The sequence below is a fragment of the Moschus berezovskii genome, chromosome 27, assembly GCF_049115385.1.
Source record: "Moschus berezovskii isolate FMDL1 chromosome 27, NW_MosBer_1.0, whole genome shotgun sequence".
NCBI classification, from domain to species: domain Eukaryota; kingdom Metazoa; phylum Chordata; class Mammalia; order Artiodactyla; family Moschidae; genus Moschus; species Moschus berezovskii.
In genome coordinates, this window is record NC_142486.1 from 921,558 (window position 1) to 943,022 (window position 21,465).

Sequence of the window (21,465 nt, forward strand, 5' to 3'; positions counted from 1 at the left end):
GTGGGGAGGAGTCGGGGCCCCGGGGAGACCCTTCCGCCTGCGCAACCCTGGGGCCCCAGGGAACCCTGCTGGAGAAGCAGGGCAAGCGGACTAAGCAGCAGGGACCCCCGGCCCAGCCCGACCCCCCCCCACCGACCAGTGCTTCGCCGGGTTCCAGGCTCCCCGGAACAGTCGAGGCTGAGCACCTGCATCGCGGCTGGGAAGCCCCAGGTGCACCTGGGGGGCCGGTCAGCTATGGTGGGGAGAAGAGGCCAGGGGTCCAGGGCACGGCGCTGGCAGGGCTGGGGTCACTGGTGTCAGGGCCGGGCCGGGAGGGGCTCCCCCAGGCCTGCACGTGCCCTGGCCGGGGACGGAGACCCTCAGCCCAGCACCCCCTTCTCGTCTGTCCTCCGGCTGGCGGGCCACATGGGGGTCCTGCGACGGCCATGGCGAGGGCGGCGCCCCTCTGCTCAGGGCAGCCCTGAGTCCGCGCTCCCGTCTCGCCGTCCCGACACCACCTCGGAACCTCCCAGCTCCACCAGCCGGGTTTAGCTTCCTTGTGGGGTTTGCTTAAGTTGGCTGCAAAAAGCATGCACCAGGTTTGAAATTAGAGAAATACCCTCACATATTTTCCTTTCTTCTTCCCACTTTTCTTAAAAGCAGATACACACACAGATAGACAAACGTCCCAGAGGTTCCGACCTCCTTCCAGGCCTGCTTCTCCCAGTTGACACTTTTTTGTGGGAAGTGCCCTCACAGACTCACACTCCGTCACGTGCTCCAGCTTTTGGCTCAGAAACGAGTCAGATGTCCCAGGTTGGCTTGGTCTCCATGATATTCTCAGGCTGAGCGGAGGCCGGAGGGAGGGGGGCCCCCCCCCCAGGTGGTAGACAGGCAGGCCCCACGGGTCACAGGACTCGATGCACAGCCTGAGTTATCTCTCCTGGTCCAGGGCTCACTGGACTCAGCTGGGCAGTTTTGGGTGTGTGTGTGTGTGTGTGTGTGTCTGGGCAGTTCTGGGGTGTGTATCTGTGTGTGTCTGTGTGTCTGGGCAGTTCTGGGGTGTGTATCTGTGTGTGTCTGTGTGTCTGGGCAGTTCTGGGCAGTTCTGGGGTGTGTGCATGTGTCTGTGTGTGTGTGTGTGTGCAGTTCTGGGGTGTGTATCTGTGTGTGTCTGTGTGTCTGGGCAGTTCTGGGCAGTTCTGGGGTGTGTGTGTGTGTGTCTGTGTGTCTGGGCAGTTCTGGGGTGTGTATCTGTGTGTGTCTGTGTGTCTGGGCAGTTCTGGGGTGTGTGTGTGTGTCTGTGTGTGTGTGTGCAGTTCTGGGGTGTGTGTCTGTGTGTCTGGGCAGTTCTGGGGTGTGTATCTGTGTGTGTCTGTGTGTCTGGGCAGTTCTGGGCAGTTCTGGGGTGTGTGTGTGTGTGTCTGTGTGTGTGTGTGCAGTTCTGGGGTGTGTGTCTGTGTGTCTGGGCAGTTCTGGGGTGTGTATCTGTGTGTGTCTGTGTGTCTGGGCAGTTCTGGGGTGTCTGTGTGTGTGTCTGGGTGTCTGGGCAGTTCTGGGGTGTGTATCTGTGTGTGTCTGTGTGTCTGGGCAGTTCTGGGCAGTTCTGGGGGATGTGTGTGTGTGTCTGTGTGTCTGGGCAGTTTTGGGGTGTGGATCTGTGTGTGTCTGTGTGTCTGGGCAGTTCTGGGGTGTGGATCTGTGTGTGTCTGTGTCTGGGCAGTTCTGGGGTGTGTGTGTGTGTGTCTGGGTGTCTGGGCAGTTCTGGGCAGTTCTGGGGTGTGTGTGTGTGTGTCTGTGTGTCTGGGCAGTTCTGGGGTGTGTATCTGTGTATGTCTGTGTGTCTGGGCAGTTCTGGGCGGTTCTGGGGTGTGTGTGTGTGTGTGTGTGCAGTTCTGGGGTGTGTGTGTGTGTCTGTGTGTGTGTGTGCAGTTCTGGGGTGTGTATCTGTGTGTGTCTGTGTGTCTGGGCAGTTCTGGGGTGTGTATCTGTGTGTGTCTGTGTGTCTGGGCAGTTCTGGGGTGTGTGTGTGTCTGGGTGTCTGGGCAGTTCTGGGGTGTGTATCTGTGTGTCTGGGCAGTTCTGGGGTGTGTATCTGTGTGTGTCTGTGTGTCTGGGCAGTTCTGGGCAGTTATGGGGTGTGTGTGTGTGTCTGTGTGTCTGGGCAGTTCTGGGGTGTGTATCTGTGTGTGTCTTTGTGTCTGGGCAGTTCTGGGCAGTTCTGGGGGGGGTGTGTGTGTGTGTGTGCAGTTCTGGGGTGTGTATCTGTGTGTCTGTGTGTCTGGGCAGTTGTGGGCAGTTCTGGGGTGTGTGTGTCTGTGTCTGTGTGTGCAGTTCTGGGGTGTGTATCTGTGTGTGTCTGTGTGTCTGGGCAGTTCTGGGGTCTGTATCTGTGTGTATCTGTGTGTGTCTGTGTGTCTGGGCAGTTCTGGGCAGTTCTGGGGTGTGTGTGTGTGTCTGTGTGTGTGCAGTTCTGGGGTGTGTATCTGTGTGTGTCTGGGCAGTTCTGGGGTGTGTCTCTGTGTGTGTCTGTGTGTCTGGGCAGTTCTGGGGTGTGTGTGTGTGTCTGTGTGTGTGTGTGTGTGTGCAGTTCTGGGGTGTGTATCTGTGTGTGTGTGTCTGGGCAGTTCTGGGCAGTTCTGGGGTGTGTGTGTGTCTGTGTGTGTGTGTGTGTGTGTGCAGTTCTGGGGTGTGTGTCTGTGTGTGTGTGTGTGTCTGGGCAGTTCTGGGGTGTGTCTGTGTGCATGTGTGTGTGTGTGTGCACGCGCAGGTCTGGGGCGGGGGAGGCAGGGACACAGGGCCAGACGGGAGCACCCCGCAGTCAGTCTGGTCGGGGGTTGGGACCTCCTTAGGGGCAGCTCTCCGCGGCTTGGGCCTCCTCCCTGCAGGACACCAGGTTTCCAGGTCAGGAGGCAGAAAGACAGCCCAGCAACACTGCATAGCAAGAAGGGTGTGCGCTTGCCCGGTGGTCCACTGGCTAAGACTCCACGCTCCCAGGACCGGGAGTTTGATCCCTGGTCAGGGAACTAGATCCCTCCTACCACAACCGAGACCTGCCGCAGCCAATTGACATTTTTTAAAAAAGAAGGATGTGTTTCGTCTTCCTGCAGATCGCCCGGCGGGGAGCTCCTGAAGCCTTGAAGCTTCCTGAAGGGCAGGGTTATCTGCAGTTGTTCCTGACAAGCCTCCGTGGCCCCACCAGAGTTCACGCTAAGGAGGTGACTCCGGCCGGGCCTTGCGCGCCTGCGGGTGGAACCGCCCAATGAGGAGGGGGTGGAGCTTACAGCTGCACCCCACCCCCAACTCGGAGGAGGTGGGGCGGGGGGACCGGAGGAGGTCCGGTGAGTTCAATGGTCAATGGCCAGGGGCTGGATCGATCATGTGTACACAGCGAAACCTTGATGGAAACTCTGGAAGGAGCGCGCCTAGGAGCCTCTGGGCTGCTGCAGGCGCGGCTGCCCGGGGAGGACGTCTGCGCCCGGGGAGGACGTCTGCGCCCAGGCCCATCCCCCCACGGCCTGTGACCGGCCCCCCCACGCCTTCCCTGTGACCGTCCCCGGTGGTTCCTGAGCTGCGTCAGTGACGCCCCGCCCTGAGTATAAGTCCTTCCTGCGCCCTGGGCATGGGTCTCTTTGAGTGAATCATTGAACCTGAGGTTGGGGTCATGGGAACCCCCGGAATCTGCAGTCAGACAGGTAGATGAGTGGGGAACCTGGGACCTGGGGCTTGGACTGGGCTCCTGAAATCGAGGGGGGACCTCCTGGGGCCGAGCCCTCGCCCGCGGGGTCTGCACCGACCCCGGGAGCTGGTGCTCGAGTCGAGTTGCAGGACACCCCGCTGACGTTGGAGCGTCACACGGTTGGTTGGTATTTGGAGAAACCGAGCAGCTCCTTTGGTGGCCTGGCGTGGAAGCCCCCACCGTCCTCTGCGCCCCAGTGCGCTTCGGTCTTGGAAGCGGGACTCAGGGCCCGGCCGCCGCTGACCACAGCACGTGGTGACAGCTATGTCTGCTGCTCAGAGGGCGCAGCGGACGTTTCAGTTTGGGGAGATTACGAGTCAGGCCAAGATAAACTCCTGTGCGCAAGCCTGTTACCTAGACTGACTTCACCTGCACACAGTCACCCAGACGTGCTTCTCTGACCTGGTAACTGGGAGGTGAGGGAGCTGTGTCTCCAGGCCCTTGGCGGGGGCGTCTAATGAAGGCGTCTGATGGCCTCACCCTGCGTCTGGGGCCAAAAAGAACACAAAACGCAGCCATTTCTGTCATTGTTGTGGTAGGGCGTGGGGGGACACAAGACTTGCGTTTCCCCAGAGCAGTTTTTTACCATCCTTTTAAAAAGTCAATATACTGTTTATTGATAGGGAGTGTGTGTATATTTTGGAGAAGGAAATGGCAGCCCACTCCAGTTCTCTTGCCTGGAAAATTCCGTGGATGGAGGAGCCTGGTAGGCTACAGTCCATGGCATCGCACAAAGTCAATCTTGACTGAGCACCTTCGCTGGTGTGTATATATAGTTGTTGTTTGGCTGCTAAGCCGTCTCCTGTTCTTTGCCACCCAGTGCTTTGCCACCAGGCTCCTCCGTCCGTGGGCTTCCCCGGCAGGAACCCTGGAGTGGGCTGCCCTTTCCTTCTCTTTCTGTCCTGCGGTCTGCTTTGCTTTCTGGGGCTGTTCTGTGCATTGTGGGGTGTTTAGCAGCATTCCTGGCAACCACATGCTAGATGCCATAGCAATTTGTTATCTCAGTGGGACAGGGGAGAACCGCTCAAAGTGTCCTCTTGAGCAGACCCACAGCATTGGCAGGGAAAGCTACAGGGTTTCTGTGTAGGTTTCACACACACAAAGCATCACTGGCAAGGAAGCCTATGCTGTGCTCTCTGAGCAAAGCCCACATGGCTGTGTAAACAGGGACCATTATCGTGGTCACTTAACGACTCCAGACGGAAAGGCATGACTTGGCAAAAGAATTTTTAGTTTTGGATCCTAAAGTCAAGTGCAGTTATTGAGAGAGGAACTTCTGACAACATTTTTTGTCACTTCTCCAAGCTGTGACAACCCAAAATACAAAACTGTGTCCAGTCTTGACCAAGTGTCCCTAGACCTGGGTCATCCCGGTTGAGAACCCCACCCTCCAGCATCTCTAAGCCCCATGGGCAGGAAAGGTGCGTTTCTTTGCAGAATCAAAGGATGGAGGGTACCTGGCGAGTGGTCTCCCCGCCCTCACCGCAGGCCCTCCTCCTGCTTTATAACCCGCAGGGTCTGGGGGCCCTGAGACAAGGGAGTGAGCACCTTCAGTGAGACGCTGGTGCCCGCAAGCGAGCTTGCCATCGCCTGGGTCTCAAGTGCCCCGCCTGGAAAGGGGGCCAAGCAGCACCTGGGTAGCCCGTGGATACCAGTGTAGGGCAGGGCTGCAGACCACGAGGGCAGCCAGTGTCCCCCCACCAGCTGGCCGCCACAGATGGGCTGGGAATGTCAGGGGCGTTGGTCACGGGACCCTCACCTGGGAGCGGGAGCTTTGCAGAGCGCGCGGCTGCTGCCCGACTCCTACACCTCAGTTCCACTCCAGCACTAATTCCCAGGGTCAGTGCAGACCCCAATAGGTGGGGGCTCAGTCCCGCGAGGACCCCCGACATCTCCAGGAGCCTGTTCCAAGCCCCAGGGCCCCGGGTGAACACAGGAGCGGCGGTGGGCAGGGAGTTTGCTGGGGTAGGGGGTGGAAGGAGGTAACTTCTTCAGGAAACTTGATAGAATTGTTCTCAAAGTGTGACTGGAGACAAGCTTTATTACTCAGGAATACGTGAACCTGGGGCCATCACGGCCGCGATAACCGAGGTCTTTTCCTTTCACGGGAGCTCTCCCATGTGATCCTCGGGCAACTCCGCTCAGATGGACGCGGAGAGGACCAGCGCACACAGCACCCTTGGGAGCCCAACTCCGCTTCCTCCCTCCGCGGCCCCTTGGTCCCCCCCCAGGGTGGAGATAGAGGGGCCCCTTCCCTGGAGCTGGAGGGGGAGGAGACCACTGGGACACGGAGGGTTCCAGACGGGCCCCTGTCCCAGCCAGGCTACCACCTCCTTTGCCCCAGAAGCCAGGTGGGAAGCAGCAGACAGAGGCTCCCAGCCGCCCCCCAACCCCTGCTTCCTGGTGGCTCTGCACTCCCAGGAGGGGCCTTGGCCCCAAGGGAGGGATCAGGGCCCGGAGCAGGTGCATACATCTCCCAACGAGGGCGGCCCCTTGTAGGCCTGAGTGCCAGCGCCAGCCCTTGGTTCCTCCAGAGCCCTGATGGCCTGCCCAGGGCTGGGGGGGGCATGCAGGAGGAGCCCCTGCAGTCCAGCCCCCCCCAAGGCTCCAGCCCCCCACCTTTCAGGGGTCTGGGATCCTGAGGGGTCGTAACTGCTGGGAGCCCCCCAGGGCTGAAGCAGGCCCCTCGTCCCCTCCCCTGTAGACAGAGTCACTGATCTCCAGGCCTCAGTGTGGCTCCCTTTCCCCGGACCTTGGCCAGGGACACCTGAGTCTGCCCACGGCCTCCAGCTGTCTGGGAGGAGGGAGGAGCCGGGCCCAGACTCCTCCCTGGAAACCAGCTCTACCCAGCTGGGCAACGGGCAGGTCTGCTGCAGGTGGGGGCCCTGATGGTCACAAGCCTCTTCCCAGGGCAAAGAGGAGCCATTTATCTGGTAACCAGCTCTGCCTTCACCATAAAGGCGTCATAAAAGGGCTATTTGTCAAGGCCAACCATGATCCAGAGCCGTGCAAAGGTCTTCGCCGCCATTTAGAAACTACACTCTCACGACAGTCCTGTGAGGTCAGCCTAGGTCCCTCCATTTTCTTCCATTTCTAATTTGACTTTATAGCTTTGAATATAGTACGCTGCACGGTCTGGCTGTGGGACTGATGTAGAGGCTGGCACAGTCCTCGTTTCCGTCGCCGCGGCATCAGCCCCGCCAGCGACAGGCAACCCTCGCCCCGGTTTCCGTTTTGCCCCCGGCTTGCCTTCTGCAGGAACAGATGTGAATACGGCCGTACCTCCTCCATGGAAACCAAGTTCCAAGGATGCTCAAGTCCATTCCGTAACATAGCACAGGGGACTTCCCCGGTGGTCCAGTGGGTAAGACTCTGCGCATCCACTTCCAGGGGCCAGAGGTTCGGTCCCTGGTCAGGGAACTAAGATCCCATATTCCGTGAGGCACAACCAAATAAATTAAAAAAAAAAAATCTCACAGTATTTGCATGAAACCTACACACATATGCTCTCAATCATCTCTAGGTTACCTGTGATGCTTAATGCGATGTCATTTCTATGTAAATAGCTGCCAGTGCATTGCAGACTCGAGGTTTTGCTTTTTGGAACTTCTGAGAAGTTTTACCCCCGAATATTTTCAATCTGAGACTGATTGCATCTGAGGATATGGAACCCAAAGATGCAGAGCACCGACTGTATGCATTTTTATGTCCTTCCCTTCCCTAGTTCTGCACCTTGATGCTTCGTGTACAACAGACCCTGAGGTCTTTGATATCGATGCGTGGGACCTCTCACGCTCTTTCTGCGTGGCTGCGTAGTGCTCCGTCACGCAGGCGTCCCACAGTTTATCCAGCTGGTCCCTTGATAATGACAATGTGGTGGTTTCCATCTTCCTTAATTAACGGTGAGCTCATGCACTCCCAGCTTCACATGTGGCCAGGTGCACATGTGGCTCAGATTTCCAGAAGCGAGTGACAGGGTCTGAGATCGAGTAAGGTCCACGGTGAGTGTGGAAGAAGCTGCCAGATACCCCCCGCACCCGCTGCAGTGCGCTCCAGGGCCCACTCCCCCAGCCGCTCCATCCGAGGAGGTGCTCTGGCGTTTGGACCCTAGAAGATGAGCCGTGGCGTTGCACGGCCATGGTACCGCGCGTCCTCTCTGTGATGGACGTCCTTGCTGCGTCTGTCAGGTAGATGTTTTCTTCTGTGACTGACTAGATCTGATAGATAGAGAGTGCCTGATGAACTCTGGACGGAGGTTCGTGACATTGTACAGGAGACAAGGACCAAGACCATCCCCATGGAAAAGAAATGCAAAAAAGCAAAATGGCTGTCTGAGGAGGTCTTACAAATAGCTGTGAAAAGAAGAGAAGCGAAAAGCAAAGGAGAAAAGGAAAGATATAAGCATCTGAATGCAGAGTTCCAAAGAATAGCAAGGAGAGATAAGAAAGCCTTCCTCAGCGATCAATGCAAAGAAATAGAGGAAAACAACAGAATAGGAAAAACAAGAGATCTCTTCAAAAAAATTAGAGATTCCAAGGGAACATTTCATGCAAAGATGGGCTCGATAAAGGACAGAAATGGTAGGGACCTAACAGAAGCAGAAGATATTAAGAAGAGGTGGCAAGAATACACAGAAGAACTGTACAAAAAAGATCTTCACGACCAAGATAGTCACGATAACGTGATCACTCACCTAGAGCCAGACATCTTGGAATGTGAAGTCAAGTGGGCCTTAGAAAGCATCACTAGGAACAAAGCTAGTGGTGGTGATGGAATTCCAGCTGAGCTATTTCAAATCTTGAAAGATGATGCTGTGAAAGTGCTGCACTCAATATGCCAGCAAATTTGGAAAACTCAGCAGTGGCCACAGGACTGGAAAAGGTCAGTCTTCATTCCAATCCCAAAGAAAGGCAATGCCAAAGAATGCTCAAACTACTGCACAATTGCACTCATCTCACACGCTAGTAAAGTCATGCTCAAAATTCTCCAAGCCAGGCTTCAGCAATATGTGAACCATGAACTCCCAGATGTTCAAGCAGGTTTTAAAAAAGGCAGAGGCACCAGAGATCAAATTGCCAACATCTGCTGGATCATGGAGAAAGCAAGAGAGTTCCAGAACAGCATCTATTTCTGCTTCATTGACTATACCAAAGCCTTTGACTGTGTGGATCACAATAAACTGTGGAACATTCTGAAAGAGATGGGAATACCAGACCACCTGACCTGCCTCTTGAGAAACCTGTATGCAGGTCAGGAAGCAACAGTCAGAACTGTACATGGAACAACAGACTGGTTCCAAATAGGAAAAGGAGTACGTCAAGGCTGTATATTGTCACCCTGCTTATTTAACTTATATGCAGAGTACATCATGAGGAACGCTGGGCTGGAAGAAGCACAAACTGGAATCAAGATTGCTGGGAGAAATATCAATAACCTCAGATATGCAGATGACACTACCCTTATAGCAGAAAGTGAAGAGGAACTCAAAAGCCTCTTGATGAAAGTGAAAGAGGAGAGTGAAAAGGTTGGCTTGAAGCTCAACATTCAGAAAACAAAGATCATGGCATCTGATCCCATCACTTCATGGGAAATAGATGGAAAAACAGTGGAAACAGTGGCTGAATTTATTTTTCTGGGCTCCAAAATCACTGCAGATGCTGATTGCAGCCATGAAATTAAAAGACGCTTACTTCTTGGAAGGAAAGTTATGACCAACCTTGATAATATATTGAAAAGCAGAGACATTACTTTGCCAACCAAGGTCCGTCTAGTCAAGGCTATGGTTTTTACCGTGGTCATGTATGGATGTGAGAGTTGGACTGTGAAGAAAGCTGAGCGCCGAAGAATTGATGCTTTTGAACTGTGGTGTTGGAGAAGACTCTTGAGAGTCTCTTGTACTGCAAGGAGATCCAACCAGTCCGTTCTAAAGGAGATCGATCCTGGGTGTTCATTGGAAGGACTGATGCTAAAGCTGAAACTGCAATACTTTGGCCACCTCATGCGATGAGTTGACTCACTGGAAAAGACTCTGATGCTGGGAAAGGTTGGGGGCGGGAGGAGAAGGGGACGACGGAGAATGAAATGGCTGGATGGCATCACCGACTCTGTGGACATGAGTTTGAGTGAACTCCGGGAGTTGGTGATGGACAGGGAGGCCTGGCGTGCTGTGATTCATGGGGTCGCGGAGAGTCGGACACGACTGAGCGACTGAACTGAACTGAACTGAACTAAAAATAAAAAGCCCATCTTCATTTTGGTTTAATCAAGCCCATCTTATTTAAAAAGTTTATTTTATGTTGGAGAATTGATTAACATTGCTGTGTTCGTTTCAGGTTTATAGCAACATGATCACTTATACGTGTATATGTGTCTGTTCTTTATCACATTCTTTTCCCATTTAGGTTATTAGAGAGTACTGGGCAGAGTTCCCTGAGCTATAGAGGGAACTTGTGAGACAGGTCCTTGTTGCTTATCTGTTTTAACTACAGCAGTGTGTACATGTTAACACTAAACTCCCAGTATTCCTGCCCCCTACACTTCCCCACCGCCACCCTCGTAACCATAAGTTCTTGCTCTACGTTTGTGAGTCAGTTTCTATTTTGTAAAGAAGTTCGTTTATCCAAGCCCATTTTCCAGCTGAGGACACTGAGACGCAGAAGTGAATCTGCATGACCAGCCCCAGCACAGGTGTGCCCTCCGGCTCCCGCGCCCACCTGCTGCCGCTTCTCTGTGCCCGGCGGTCCCGGCCTGAGGAGACCGTTCAGACAGCGCCCTTGGTAACCAAGTGAACACGAAGCGTCTGCAGGCCAGTGAGGGAAAGAGAGTCCGTCACCCTGGCCTCTCAGCGTGGTGTCCTGCTGAGAGAGTCGCAATCTGAGGGCAGAGGGCGTGGGCTGGGAGAAGGGGAAACACCTTTCAAACTCCAGCTCTGAAAACATCCTGGAGAGGCGAACGCTGCTGTGTTTGTTGGCAGCTGTTACGGCTGAGGCCGTCGGCAAAGTCCAGCGTGCCTGGTGGCCCCACGAGGCCAGGGCACCCTGGCAGAGCAGGTCGCTCAGAAGGAAGCCCGCCTGTTGTGGGGACTGCGAACGGGGGACTCGAAAACCCCTTGGTACTTTCTCCCATTTGTTGCCAGGATAAACTCTGAAGGACCCAAGATGGTTTGAGGCCCCCCCACCCTCGCAACTTTTCCTGTTCTCTCAGAACTCAGAAATGCGGCCTCATGGACATAGCTCATTATTTCCGAGAAGAATCCAGATACCGTCCAGGGATCCGGCCTGCCATCCAAGTGCTGGGGAAGGGGGAGTGGGTCGGGGCGTGGGACTACACGGGTCAGCTCCCCGCTTCGGCCTGCACATGCAGCAGCAGGGGGCTTTCCTCTCCTGGGCTGGCCCTGACCTGAGTCTGGGCACATTCTATTCTGCCTTTTCGGGATCTGCCACCCCACAGCAACCATCAGCTGGGCCTTAGGTGGGCACTGTTTCCAGGCCAGGGGTCTCGGAGCCCCTTAACACTGAGGCTCTGGGTTGAAACCATTTATCACCATTTTATCTTGTTCTCTCTACCCCTATCTTGGTCAAACTGGGAAATCAAAAGACAGGGGTGTCTATCTGGAGGTCATGTCAGGGCTCTTCCCTCATTGCTGGGGCCAGGCTACCCCAAGACAGGGAGGTTGGTGTGTCCCCAGACCCACCTTCTCTCTTGATGAAACTACCAGACTGTTCCCAACAGGGGCTCCCCAACAGAGGTTCCTGCTGCGGCCAACCCTGGGGAGATCGGGGTCTCTGAGGGCCCTGGTGAGTCTCAGGGATGCGCGGGCCTTGGGGTTGGGGGGCGTTTAAGGTTAGGTTCGGGAGGCCAACTGGAGAATATGGATGTGGATTGCAGACAGGAGTTTGCCCCTCCACGGAGCTGAGAGCGGGCGAGCTCGAGAGAGACTGGGGGTGCTCCCGGCTGTTGACGTCTGGGGACTGCTGCCGCTAGCGCGCTGCACCTGCAGTCACAGGTTCGGCGGGTCGGCTCAGCGCAGGTGGGCTCGGGGGCGGAGCCTGCGCTGGGCGGGGCCCGGGAGGGGCGGGCGGTGTGTGGGCGGGGCGGCGCGCGGTGGGCGGGGCCTTGGCGCGCGGCTGGTGGGCGGGGCGGCGTGACGCGCGCCGACGCCGATCCCGGAAGCGGTGTCAGATGCTGGGGAGCCGGGCGGGAGGGCTGGCGGCGGGCGGCGCGGGGCACTTGTTGTTCTCCGCGAGGTCGGGGCCCGAGCGCTCGGCGGAGGCGGCGGCCGAAGGGAGGCGCGAGACCGAGCGCGCGGAGAGCGCGTGCCCGCGAGGAGCCGCCTCGCGCCCGCGCCCCCCGCGCGACGCCAGGTGAGGGGCGGCCGGGCGGGGCCGGGCGGGGCGCCGAGGGGCCGCCGAGCCTCCGCCGCCTCCGGCCCGCGGAGCCCGGCGCGGCCCCAGCCCTGAGCCGCGGCGCGCGTCCGGGGCCGGCGGGCGCCAGGCGGGCCGGGGAGGGACGGGAGGGCCGCGCGGCTTTCCGGCGGGCGCGGCGCCCCTGCCAGGCCCGCCGCGCCTGCTCCGCCCTCGGGCCGCGGGGCCGCGCGGGGGCCGCGTGCCGGGCAGCGCACGGCGACCCGGGCGACCCGGGCCTCGCGCACCTCGGCGCTGCCCGCCCCGGCGGCGCTCAGGCCCGGCCTGCGCTGCCCGCGCGCGCCCGGGTGCCCGCCGCGCCGGACGCGCACGGGGCGAGGAGCAGGGGCCTCGCTGCCCGGGTCCCTGTCCGAGCGGCCGACCTGCCGGGCTTCACCGAGGGCGGCCTCGGCGCGGGAGCTTGGGGTGGGGAGCGGGGCGCCGAGCGCGTCGTTTCCCGGTCCGTGGCTCGCGTCTCATCTTTCTCCTCGTTGAGTGAGGGTCTCCGCCGCTTCTAACTGGAAACGGAGGCCCTTCGCTACTTGCGTTGAGTTCCGGACCCCGCGCTTCCACACACCTGCCCCGCCACCTGGCCTCGGGTCTGCGTTGGGACAGCACGGCCGCTCCGCCCTGGACCCCGCACCACCACGTCCCCTGGCCCCGAAGCAGTGTCCTCACTCGCCACGTGTCCCGGAGCCCCCAACCAAGCGGCACTCGCCCCTTCTGCTCACATTCCGGGAGCAGCCTGCGGCCGCGTTGCTGGAAGTCCCCTGCTCTCCGTCTTGTGTTAATGATTACGCTCTTGTTTACCTTCCGCACGGTAGGGTAGGCTAGAGAAGTGAGATCCTCCCTCTGACAGTCATTCAGAGTTGACTGCCACTCAGCCCCCTCCTGCCAGGTGCCTGCTCTCTAGAGGTCCTGGGACTCGGATGGCCACATGCAGCCCATAGTGACAGATCAGTGGCTTCCGGGCAGTGTGGCTTGGCTGCCCATCGCCCTCCCCTCGTCCCTTTGTTGGCATCAACCAGGTTTTGCCAGCACAGTGGTTGCTGCCCAGGAGTCTTAACGAAGTGTGGCTGAATGCCTTGCCTGCCATCTCTGAAGCCCCGTCCGCCAGCCTGATGTCTTTGCTGGCTGGTGGGGGGTTGACCCTTTTTTAAAAAGCATTCCTTTAAGCAGGTGGAAGGGCCTGGAACTGAAGGTGGGCTGTGCAGTGGGTGGGGCACACCTGCAGCTTGTTGCATTGTGGCTGGTTGCCTCCTATACGAACTTCCCTCTCTGGGTCCAGTTTGAGCTTGGTAGAGGGTGGCTGCTCTTACAACTTAAAGCTGGCTCTCTCGGTATTCCAGAATAGAATATTTTTAAATTCAGAACCACAGGCGAGCCTTCTCGCCCGAGTGCATTTGCGCCTCATGCTTGAGCAGGGCCAGCCTTTAAGGGACAGCTTCCAAGTTCAGCATCGCTCACTTTCAAGGTAGCTGCTAAAAATGGGAGTTGAATCGCGGCTACTGGGGAAGTCGGCTCCGGGGCTTGCTGCGTTCCGGCCCTGAGGCTGAGGGCTGAGGCTGCCGCCAAGCGCGGTCGTTTTCCGGACCATTCTTTGTCCGCTGCAGTGCGTGCTTTCACTCTCAGGCTCTCCCATAGCTGGAAAGTTTGTTTACAGTCTCAGGCAACCTAGGATTCCTGCCTGTGTCCTGGTTGTTCCCGAGTCTAAAGGTTTCTGGATGGACTTTCTGGACAGCAGGTCCAGTCCGCACGGGAAGTGGAGCCCTGGCCAGTGGGGACGGCCCTCTGCATGGCTGCTCCTCGGGGCAGTAAACAGTGACTCACTGTCCTCTCTGCTCCCCGCCTCCCTGGTCTCGGCTGATGGAAGATGCGTTGCTCCGGTATTTACTTTTGCTTTTTATAAGTCACAGACTTGTCATGTTTCCTCTTTCTTACAGTTTCAGGAAATTGAGAGTGTCATCTAACAATCGTAGGATTTTAGAGCAGGTAGAGATGAACCTGCAGGGTCTCCGTCTACAGACACACAGTTCTCCCCGAGGAAACTGAGCCCCAGGGCGCCTCACCTGCCAGAGGGGCGGGCCCCACGCCCAGAGCCTGGTGTGACTGGCCTGCCTTTCTGCACTGCCCACCTGGGTGCCCGGGGCAGAGAGGAGACGGGGTGGAAGCTGCCCCAGCCCCCTCCCTCACGCAGGTGCTGGCACCTGCTCATGCAGCAGACCTTCTACCTGCCAGGGGCCAACGCTGGTCCTGGGCGCCGCCCTGGATGCGTGCTCAGGAGGGGCGCCCACCTCCCACACATGAAGCGAGGGAAGGAAGGGGGCAATGGCAAAGGGGCAGGAGCTCAGAAGCGGGAGGGTCCCCAGCACAGATGGGTGGGGGGCTTCAGGAAGCTCATGGGGGAGGCCTGGCGTGGCAACAGGTGGCCCTGAGAGTGGCAGCTTCAGGAGGGGCTCCCCCGCCTGCTTGTGGGGTTTGAGGCACTGGGATGGGAATCCAGACCAGACTTGGGCCTGTGCCCAGGCGGTGCCGAAGGGCTGCAGCATCAACGGGGACGCGGGTCAAGACAGCAGGTGGGTGGGGAGGGAAGGGGAGGCCTGGGGCTGCCGCCCAAGCTGGAGACCCAGGAGGAACGTGGTGCGAGAGGAGCGTCTCCGGGGCTGTGCAGGCTGGGGTGGTCCACGGCCGTTGCGTCCCTGGCTGGACAGAGAGGTGGGGCTGGTCGGAGCCCTAGTCAGCCTGGCTGGGCTGGGGCAGAGCAGAACCCCCTGCCGTGGGGGCTCCGGGGGAGCAGGGGCCCTGCCTGAAGCTGGGTGGCGGGGGTGGGGTGGTGTTCAGCCTGCTGTCAGCCCGGCGGCTGCCTGAGTCACCTCTGGACATGGCCAGGATGACACAGCTTCCTCGGGCTGCAAAGGCAAGGTGACCAGACGTCCTCCAGGCTGGGCAGACAGTCACGTCTTGCCGGAGGGCAGCCGGCCAGGGCCAGCCTGCAGGCTGGGTGCGGGCTGGACCGGTGGGGTGGCCGGCAGGGCGTGGCGGGATACACCCCCATCTCAGGGAGCTGGCACAGGCGGTGGGCGCCCTCCTGGTTCTGGGACCTGCCTCTGCTGGCTCCTTCCAGGGACGGATGAGTCGCCGGTTGCTTGTTTGGCAGACAGGCATCTGCTGTGGCGCCAGCCCACGGGGCAGTCAGCCGGGGGTCTCTCGAGAGGAGGCCCCCAGCCCCCAGAGCAGAGGCGGCACGGCATGGTGGTTCTGGCTTTGGGGTTCACTCTTGGCTGCCATGATGGTGAGCTGACCCCCTCCCTCAGGATGCCCCCAAGGCCTGGCAGTGGAAGGTCCGCTCCGACTCCCTCTCTTGGGCTGAGCACCGTGGGCGTCGGGAGCCTGCCCCGCTCGAAGCTGACATTGGAGACTCGGCTTCTCCCACCCGGGCTCACGACCTGGGCGTGTAGACTGGTCGCGCAGTCTAGTGAGAATCTGAGACTCTTGAGGCCCCCTTTGCTCCTGGGGAATCTAAGCCCAGGGCTGCCCAGGTGGGTCGTGCCCCCGTTTGCCAGTGCCTGCCCTGATGAAGAACGGGTTCCCCAGGCCTCGGCCACTGGCCCAGCCCGGTGAGGGGCCAGCCAGGCCATGCGTCACCCCGGGAGCCAGGTCTCAGCCACGGCAGGGACTTGCGAGGAGGAGGGCAGGAAGTGCTCCTGGCCCTGGCTCACCTGCCTGCTGGAAGGACACCTGCGCTGTCAGACCCGGGCGCCCTGCCCTGCCCTGCTTCTCACGGGCCCAGAATTTACTGCAGACCCCGTGGTCCCCAGGGTTGCCTCTGTCTAGGCCGCTGGGTTCCCTTCCTCTTTCGTGTTCAGCTGGACATCGGAATAGAGTTTCTGGCTTTGGGTTGAAAAGCAGCCTCTTAGCCGACAGTTGGCTGGGAGGTGTTCCTGGGAGAGGTGCTGGCTGTGCGCGCTGGACCAGTGACTCCTCGGGGCAGAAGAGGGAGCAGAGGCAGCCCCGTCCAGTGTCCCAGCCTGGCGTGGGCCCGGCTTCACAGGTGACGGCACCAGGATGAGCCGCTGGCCGGGCTCTCAGGAAGGCGTGTGGAGGGTCCAGCCTCCGATGCGGCAGCGCTGGCGCCGGGCGCCCTGGCCACCGTCTCCCCGGCCGGCTCCCACCTCTGAGCTCTGCTGGCCCGCACGGCCGCGGGGTCACAAACAGCCCTCCAGGGCAGCGCTTCCCCCGTCAGTTGTTCTACAAACTCTTGTTCGCACCTGCAGAGCCCTCCTCTGAACCTCTCTCCAGAAGCAGGCTGCTCTTTCCTGAAGCCTGAAGCGGCAGAGGTCGGTTCTGGGGGTGTGTCGGGTGTTTTGGGGAGAGCTGAGTAGCCTGCCGCTCCTGTCCCCTTACTGAGGCCACGGAAGGTTTCTCGGCCCGCCGACCTGCAGTATGACTTCGAGGTGAGCCCCCGGGGCCCTGAGGGCAGTGGAAGCCGAGCGCAGCGCCCGGGTCTGTGGGGGTTTGACGACGGGCAGGACCAGCCGGCGTCTGCTTGCCTGGAGCGAGCGCCCAGGGTCAGGGTGTGTCTCCGGGTGTCACTGGAGTGGCCCAGCTGAGGACATTTGGCACTGGGCCCTTGGTTCCGACCCCCTCATTTTTCAGAAGAGAAGACCAGGACCCAAAGAGAGCAGGGGCTCTGTCACCCCCAGCTCGTTTCAGAGGCTGGGAACCAGCCCCTCGGCTCTGTCTGGTTGTGGGGGGCCTGAGGACTGAGGTCAGGCCCTGGGAGGGTGCAGCCGAGCTGCTCTTCCCCGTCTCTGCCAAGGCTCCTCGCCCAGGTCCTGGGCCCAGAGGCCAGGTGGTGGGCCAGGTGGGCTCAGAGCCGGCAGACGTGGGGCCTGGGGTCTGCAGGCAGCTTGGCCCGGCGGACGGGGGCGCTGAGCCTGCGGTACTGAGCCCCAGTCCCTTGTGCATCCTGGGCCCTGGGTGCCCCACCCGGCAACGTCATGGTGGGCTGGTCTCCGGGGGAGGTGTCCCTGGGAAGGCGCTGGGGTCCCGGCCAGGCTGGCGAGTCCCTGAGGGTCTGCTCGGTCCAGTGCAGGCCCCCTGCCCTTCCTTTTCCCACCGGGGGTGGGCGGAGCCTCCGCCTGTGGGAATGTGAGCCCAGCTCTGTAAACAGCTGGTGACTCACCGCCCAGCTATGCCCTGGCGTGCTGGGAGCAGGCTGGAATGATAGTGGCCCCTCCTCGCTCGACGTGGAGAAGTTTCTCATGGCCTCTCAGCCACCCGGCCCGCCAGCCCTCCCGGTGGCTTCTCCAGGCCGGGGCTGACTCCCAAGCCGAGGACGGGTGGCCCACAGGGCGCCCTGGGTCCCGGGGTTGGGCTGCAGTCAGGCCACAGCTCTTGCCGCCTGGGTGGCCGCAAGTCCACCATGGGCACACGCATGAGCTGGAAAGGGCCCAGGGGCCTGGTGCCCCCAGGGCTGGGAGAGCAGGCCGGGCGCAGACCAGGCTGCTGAGACCCTCTGGTGCTGAAGGGTGGACGGGCCACCAGAGACAGGGCCAGTGCCTGGGGAGTCCAGGTGGTGCCACCGTGAGGGTCTTGGGGCTGCAGGGGAAGACTGCCCAGAAGGTCTCCCTCACCTTGAGATGGAGCCTCTGCTGTGGCTCCGTGTCTGGCCCCAGACCCTCCCTGGGTGTCTCTCTCTGCTCAGTTCACCTTGGGGCATTCGGAACCGGGGGGGGGGGGTGGGCGGCGCAGGCCCCAATCCCATGAGCCCGAGACCCGTGCCTGAGTCGGGGCCGGTCTTCCGCACCCCCTCCCCAGCTGCGAGCCTGGGGGGCCTGCTTGCCACCCCACAACCTGTGCTGTTGGTGTGGCCTGCACAAAGCCATTGTTGCTGTGGGCTTCTCCGTTTCCATGACAACCATCAGGGGCTGGCTACTTCCCAAGGTCGTCATGGCAACTATCAGAGGGGAATCATGCTTGGGATGCTTTGGCTGGCTTTTTCATGAATGATTAGAATGTGTGACACAATGCAGACGGGAAAACGAGAAGGGCGGGCGGCGGGTACAGCTCCTGCCAGATGGTCGGTGGGCGCTGGAGGTGGCGGCTCCTGCTCTCCACCCCACCCCACCCCCCGGTCCCAGGCTGGCCGGCGTCGGGTGCCCCCACCCACCCTCTGGGCCTTGGGTCATGGCTGCGGGGCAGCCTCAGTGGAGGGGGTGATGTCACCGCTGCAGTGCCCTTGGAGGAGGTAGGTCTTCCAGGGAGGGTGGGGCTGCCCGCACAGGTCGTGGGGGCAAGCTCAGCAAGGCTGGAGTTCCCCAAAGGGGGCCTTCCTGTCAGGGGCCAGGTGGGCCCAGGGTGACGGGGTCCTGCCAGGGCGGGCGCATCCCTGGGGCCGGCATGCTTCTCGGCTGAGGTGTGGCCTCCTGGGAAGGTACTCTGCTGCTGTGCATGTGGACCCCCAGGCGGGGTGTCCCGCGCGCTGCCCCGGCGCCGCCGTCCAGCTCAGGGCAAGAGCAGGAAGCAGCCACGGCTCCTGCCTGGTGCCAGCCCTCGGCGCTGGCGCTTGTAGCCAGGGCCCTGCGGGCAGGACAGCTGTGTGACCGCTGGCCCCAGAGGAGGCACGTCCAGGCCGCCCCGAGGGCGGATGCTAGACTGGAGGGCATAACCCGGCGTCCCCTCCGCCCTCGGCAGAGGCTCAGGCCCACCAAGATGCCCTCGCTTTCAGGGCTCTGTGACCAGATGGTGCGGACTGGGGAGCGGGGCCTCCCGGGTGCCCCTGCAAGGGGCCGTCCCCACTCGGATCACTTGTGACAGCGGTCTGTCCCCCAAGCCCCTGCCAGAAACTGACTGCACACGTCTCTCTGATTTCCAGCTACCCTTTCCAGGTGGTTCTGTCCGGGTGACTGTGCCCAGGTTATGACGACTAATCCCAAAGCGAACAAGGCGTTGAAGGTAAGGGAGGGTGTGCGCAGCCCCGTCTCTGCCCCGGGCACTGGCCTGGGAGAGGCCCCCCTCTGGCCCCAGAAGCCTGGAACCACCCTGGTGTGTGTGGAAGGGCGCCTGTCAGCAGGGTGGGGAGGGGGCTGTGGGCTGGAGGAAGTATCTGAGGGAGGCGGGAAGCCTCGGGGTTGCGGCCTCAGGAGACGCTGGGGAGGAGGGGTGGGTGTGCCACCCCTGCCGGCCAGGATGTGCTTGTCAGCCCAGCACCCAGATGTGGGCACGTGGCCTCTGGTCCTGCAGAGCCCCTAGGGCTGGCCAGAGTCGGTTCTCCGTGTGTGTGTGTGTGTGTGTGTGTGGCCTGAAGATCTCCAGGCCCCTGCTGGGTCCCGCTGGGTCAAGGTGGCCTTGGGGACACCCCATAGACCGGAGGGGCATGCAGGGCAGGGCAGCCCCCACCAGGCACTGGAGGTCCCCAGAGGGCAGCATAGCTGGCCCGGCCTCGCAGGGTTGGGGTAGCCAGCTCACGGCAGGTCATAGCCAACGGCCCCCTCTGGATGCCCTGCGCCATGTATGCCCAATGCCAGGTGAGGCAGCGGTGCCCGTCCTGTGCCTGGTGGGGGGCAGCCTGGGGGAGAGAGGGGCCTGGCCCCTCACGCCGCTCACCACCGGAGCCCTGGCCCCCGGAGCTGACTCCGCGCCACGGCTCCGCAGGTCAAGAAGGAGGCGGGCGAGAACGCCGCGGCGCTCAGCGACGATGAGCTGGTGTCCATGTCCGTGCGGGAGCTGAACCAGCATCTGCGCGGCCTCACGCGCGAGGAGGTGGTGCGCCTGAAGCAGCGGCGCCGCACGCTCAAGAACCGCGGCTACGCGGCCAGCTGCCGCATCAAGCGCGTGACGCAGAAGGAGGAGCTGGAGCGCCAGCGCGTGGAGCTGCAGCAGGAGGTGGAGAAGCTGGCCCGCGAGAACAGCAGCATGCGGCTCGAGCTGGATGCCCTGCGCTCCAAGTACGAGGCCCTGCAGACCTTCGCGCGCACCGTGGCCCGCGGCCCCGTCACGCCCACCAAGGTGGCCGCCACCAGCGTCATCACCATCGTCAAGTCCGCCGAGATGGCCGCCTCCGCCTCCGTGCCCTTCTCGGCCGCCTCCTAGTGCCTGCCCGGCCGAGGGGCGTGGTCCCGCGGAGAGCGGACAGGCCGGCGGGAACGGAGGGGGTTCCGCGCGCCGCCCACCCTGTGCACGCGCACGCGCACGCGCACCGCACGCCCCGCGCGCTCCGGGCTCCGCCGCCCGCCCCGGGCCGCTTCCCGGGCTCCCTCTCCGGCGCCGGCGGGGCAGGGTGTGTGGACGGAAGGCCCTCAGGAGGCCTCTGGCCCAAACGTCTTCCACCCCTCCCTGGAGCTGCCCGTCCGCACGCGGCAGCGTGTCCACACCGCACGGGCCCCCAGCTGGGCCAGCACCTCTTCAACACGCCGACTGCACCTGGGCTCCCGGGAGGAACCGCTCCCTGCGGGGTCCAAACACTGTGATCCTGCCGAAGCCTCGGCCAGAGGCCCAGACCCCATGAGTGGGCGGAGGAAGGGCTGTGCGCGCGTGCAAGCGTGTGCGAGGGTATGTCAGCCTGCACAACCTGTGCATGTGAACATGCGTGCACATGTACCTGTCCTCCTGCCGGGGCTGCAGCCACTCTGGGGGCCTCAGGGAGCAGCTTGTTGCTGGGGCCCGGGCAAGCTTTGGGTTTCCTCTCCGTGTCGGGTGACCCAGGGGCGGTCCCCAGCGAGGAGCAGCAGCCACCTGGCCAGGAGAGGGGAACCCTTGAGGGGCAAGCAGGGAGAGCACGTTCTGTGGGGAGCAGGTGTGAAGTTGGCAGCAGCCGAGGTCATGCTGGATGAGACGGAAAGCAGGGAGGAGGGTGGGTTGGAGGATGAGGAGTGTTGGTGGTGGGGGAAGGTAAGGACTGGGGTGGGGTGGGCACTGGGCTGGGGAGGCGGCAAGGACTAGCCTCCCGGGGGCACTCGGACAGTCTGTCGGCAGAGGACATGGGACTCTGCCACCCTGGTGCTTAATCGTTGCCTAAAACCTTCATCTGCTCTTCCTTCTTGGCACTCGGAGCCACTGCTGATCGGGTGGCCTTTGCTGGGCATCCCTTCCCCAAGTGTGGCCAGGCTTGGCCGCCCCTTCCCACCCTTCCTGGGAAGGTGCCGGGAGGAGAGGCGGGTGGTGGATGGGCAGTGAGCCCCAAGTCCCCCGAAGGCCGGAAGCCCTGAGCTCCAGCTCCCGGCTGCTTCTTGGCTTGCTTCCCACCTGTTGGCCCACCCGGGAGGAGGAGGAGGCGGCGTGCGGGGAGGGCAGAGGGCCCCAAGGGCTGCAGACAGAAAGTGTCCCCCTATCTGGGGGGAGGCG

At 61.1% G+C, this 21,465-nt stretch overlaps 1 protein-coding gene across 2 annotated transcripts; it reads left to right on the forward strand.

Annotated features, from left to right (window-relative positions):
* Nucleotides 1-11,886: 11,886 nt before the first annotated feature.
* MAFK (MAF bZIP transcription factor K) lies at nt 11,887-20,987 on the forward strand. Of its 2 annotated transcripts, none has more exons than XM_055410445.2 (3): nt 11,887-12,081; nt 18,998-19,077; nt 19,777-20,987. In XM_055410445.2, the coding sequence occupies exons 2-3, from the start codon at nt 19,042-19,044 to the stop codon at nt 20,212-20,214; spliced, it is 474 nt and encodes a 157-aa protein (XP_055266420.1). In that variant the 5' UTR covers nt 11,887-12,081; nt 18,998-19,041; the 3' UTR covers nt 20,215-20,987. The 2 variants fall into 2 exon arrangements, with proteins under 2 accessions (XP_055266420.1, XP_088689351.1); XM_088833225.1 differs by lacking the exon at nt 11,887-12,081 and adding an exon at nt 12,522-14,006.
* The last annotated feature ends 478 nt before the right edge of the window (nt 20,988-21,465 follow it).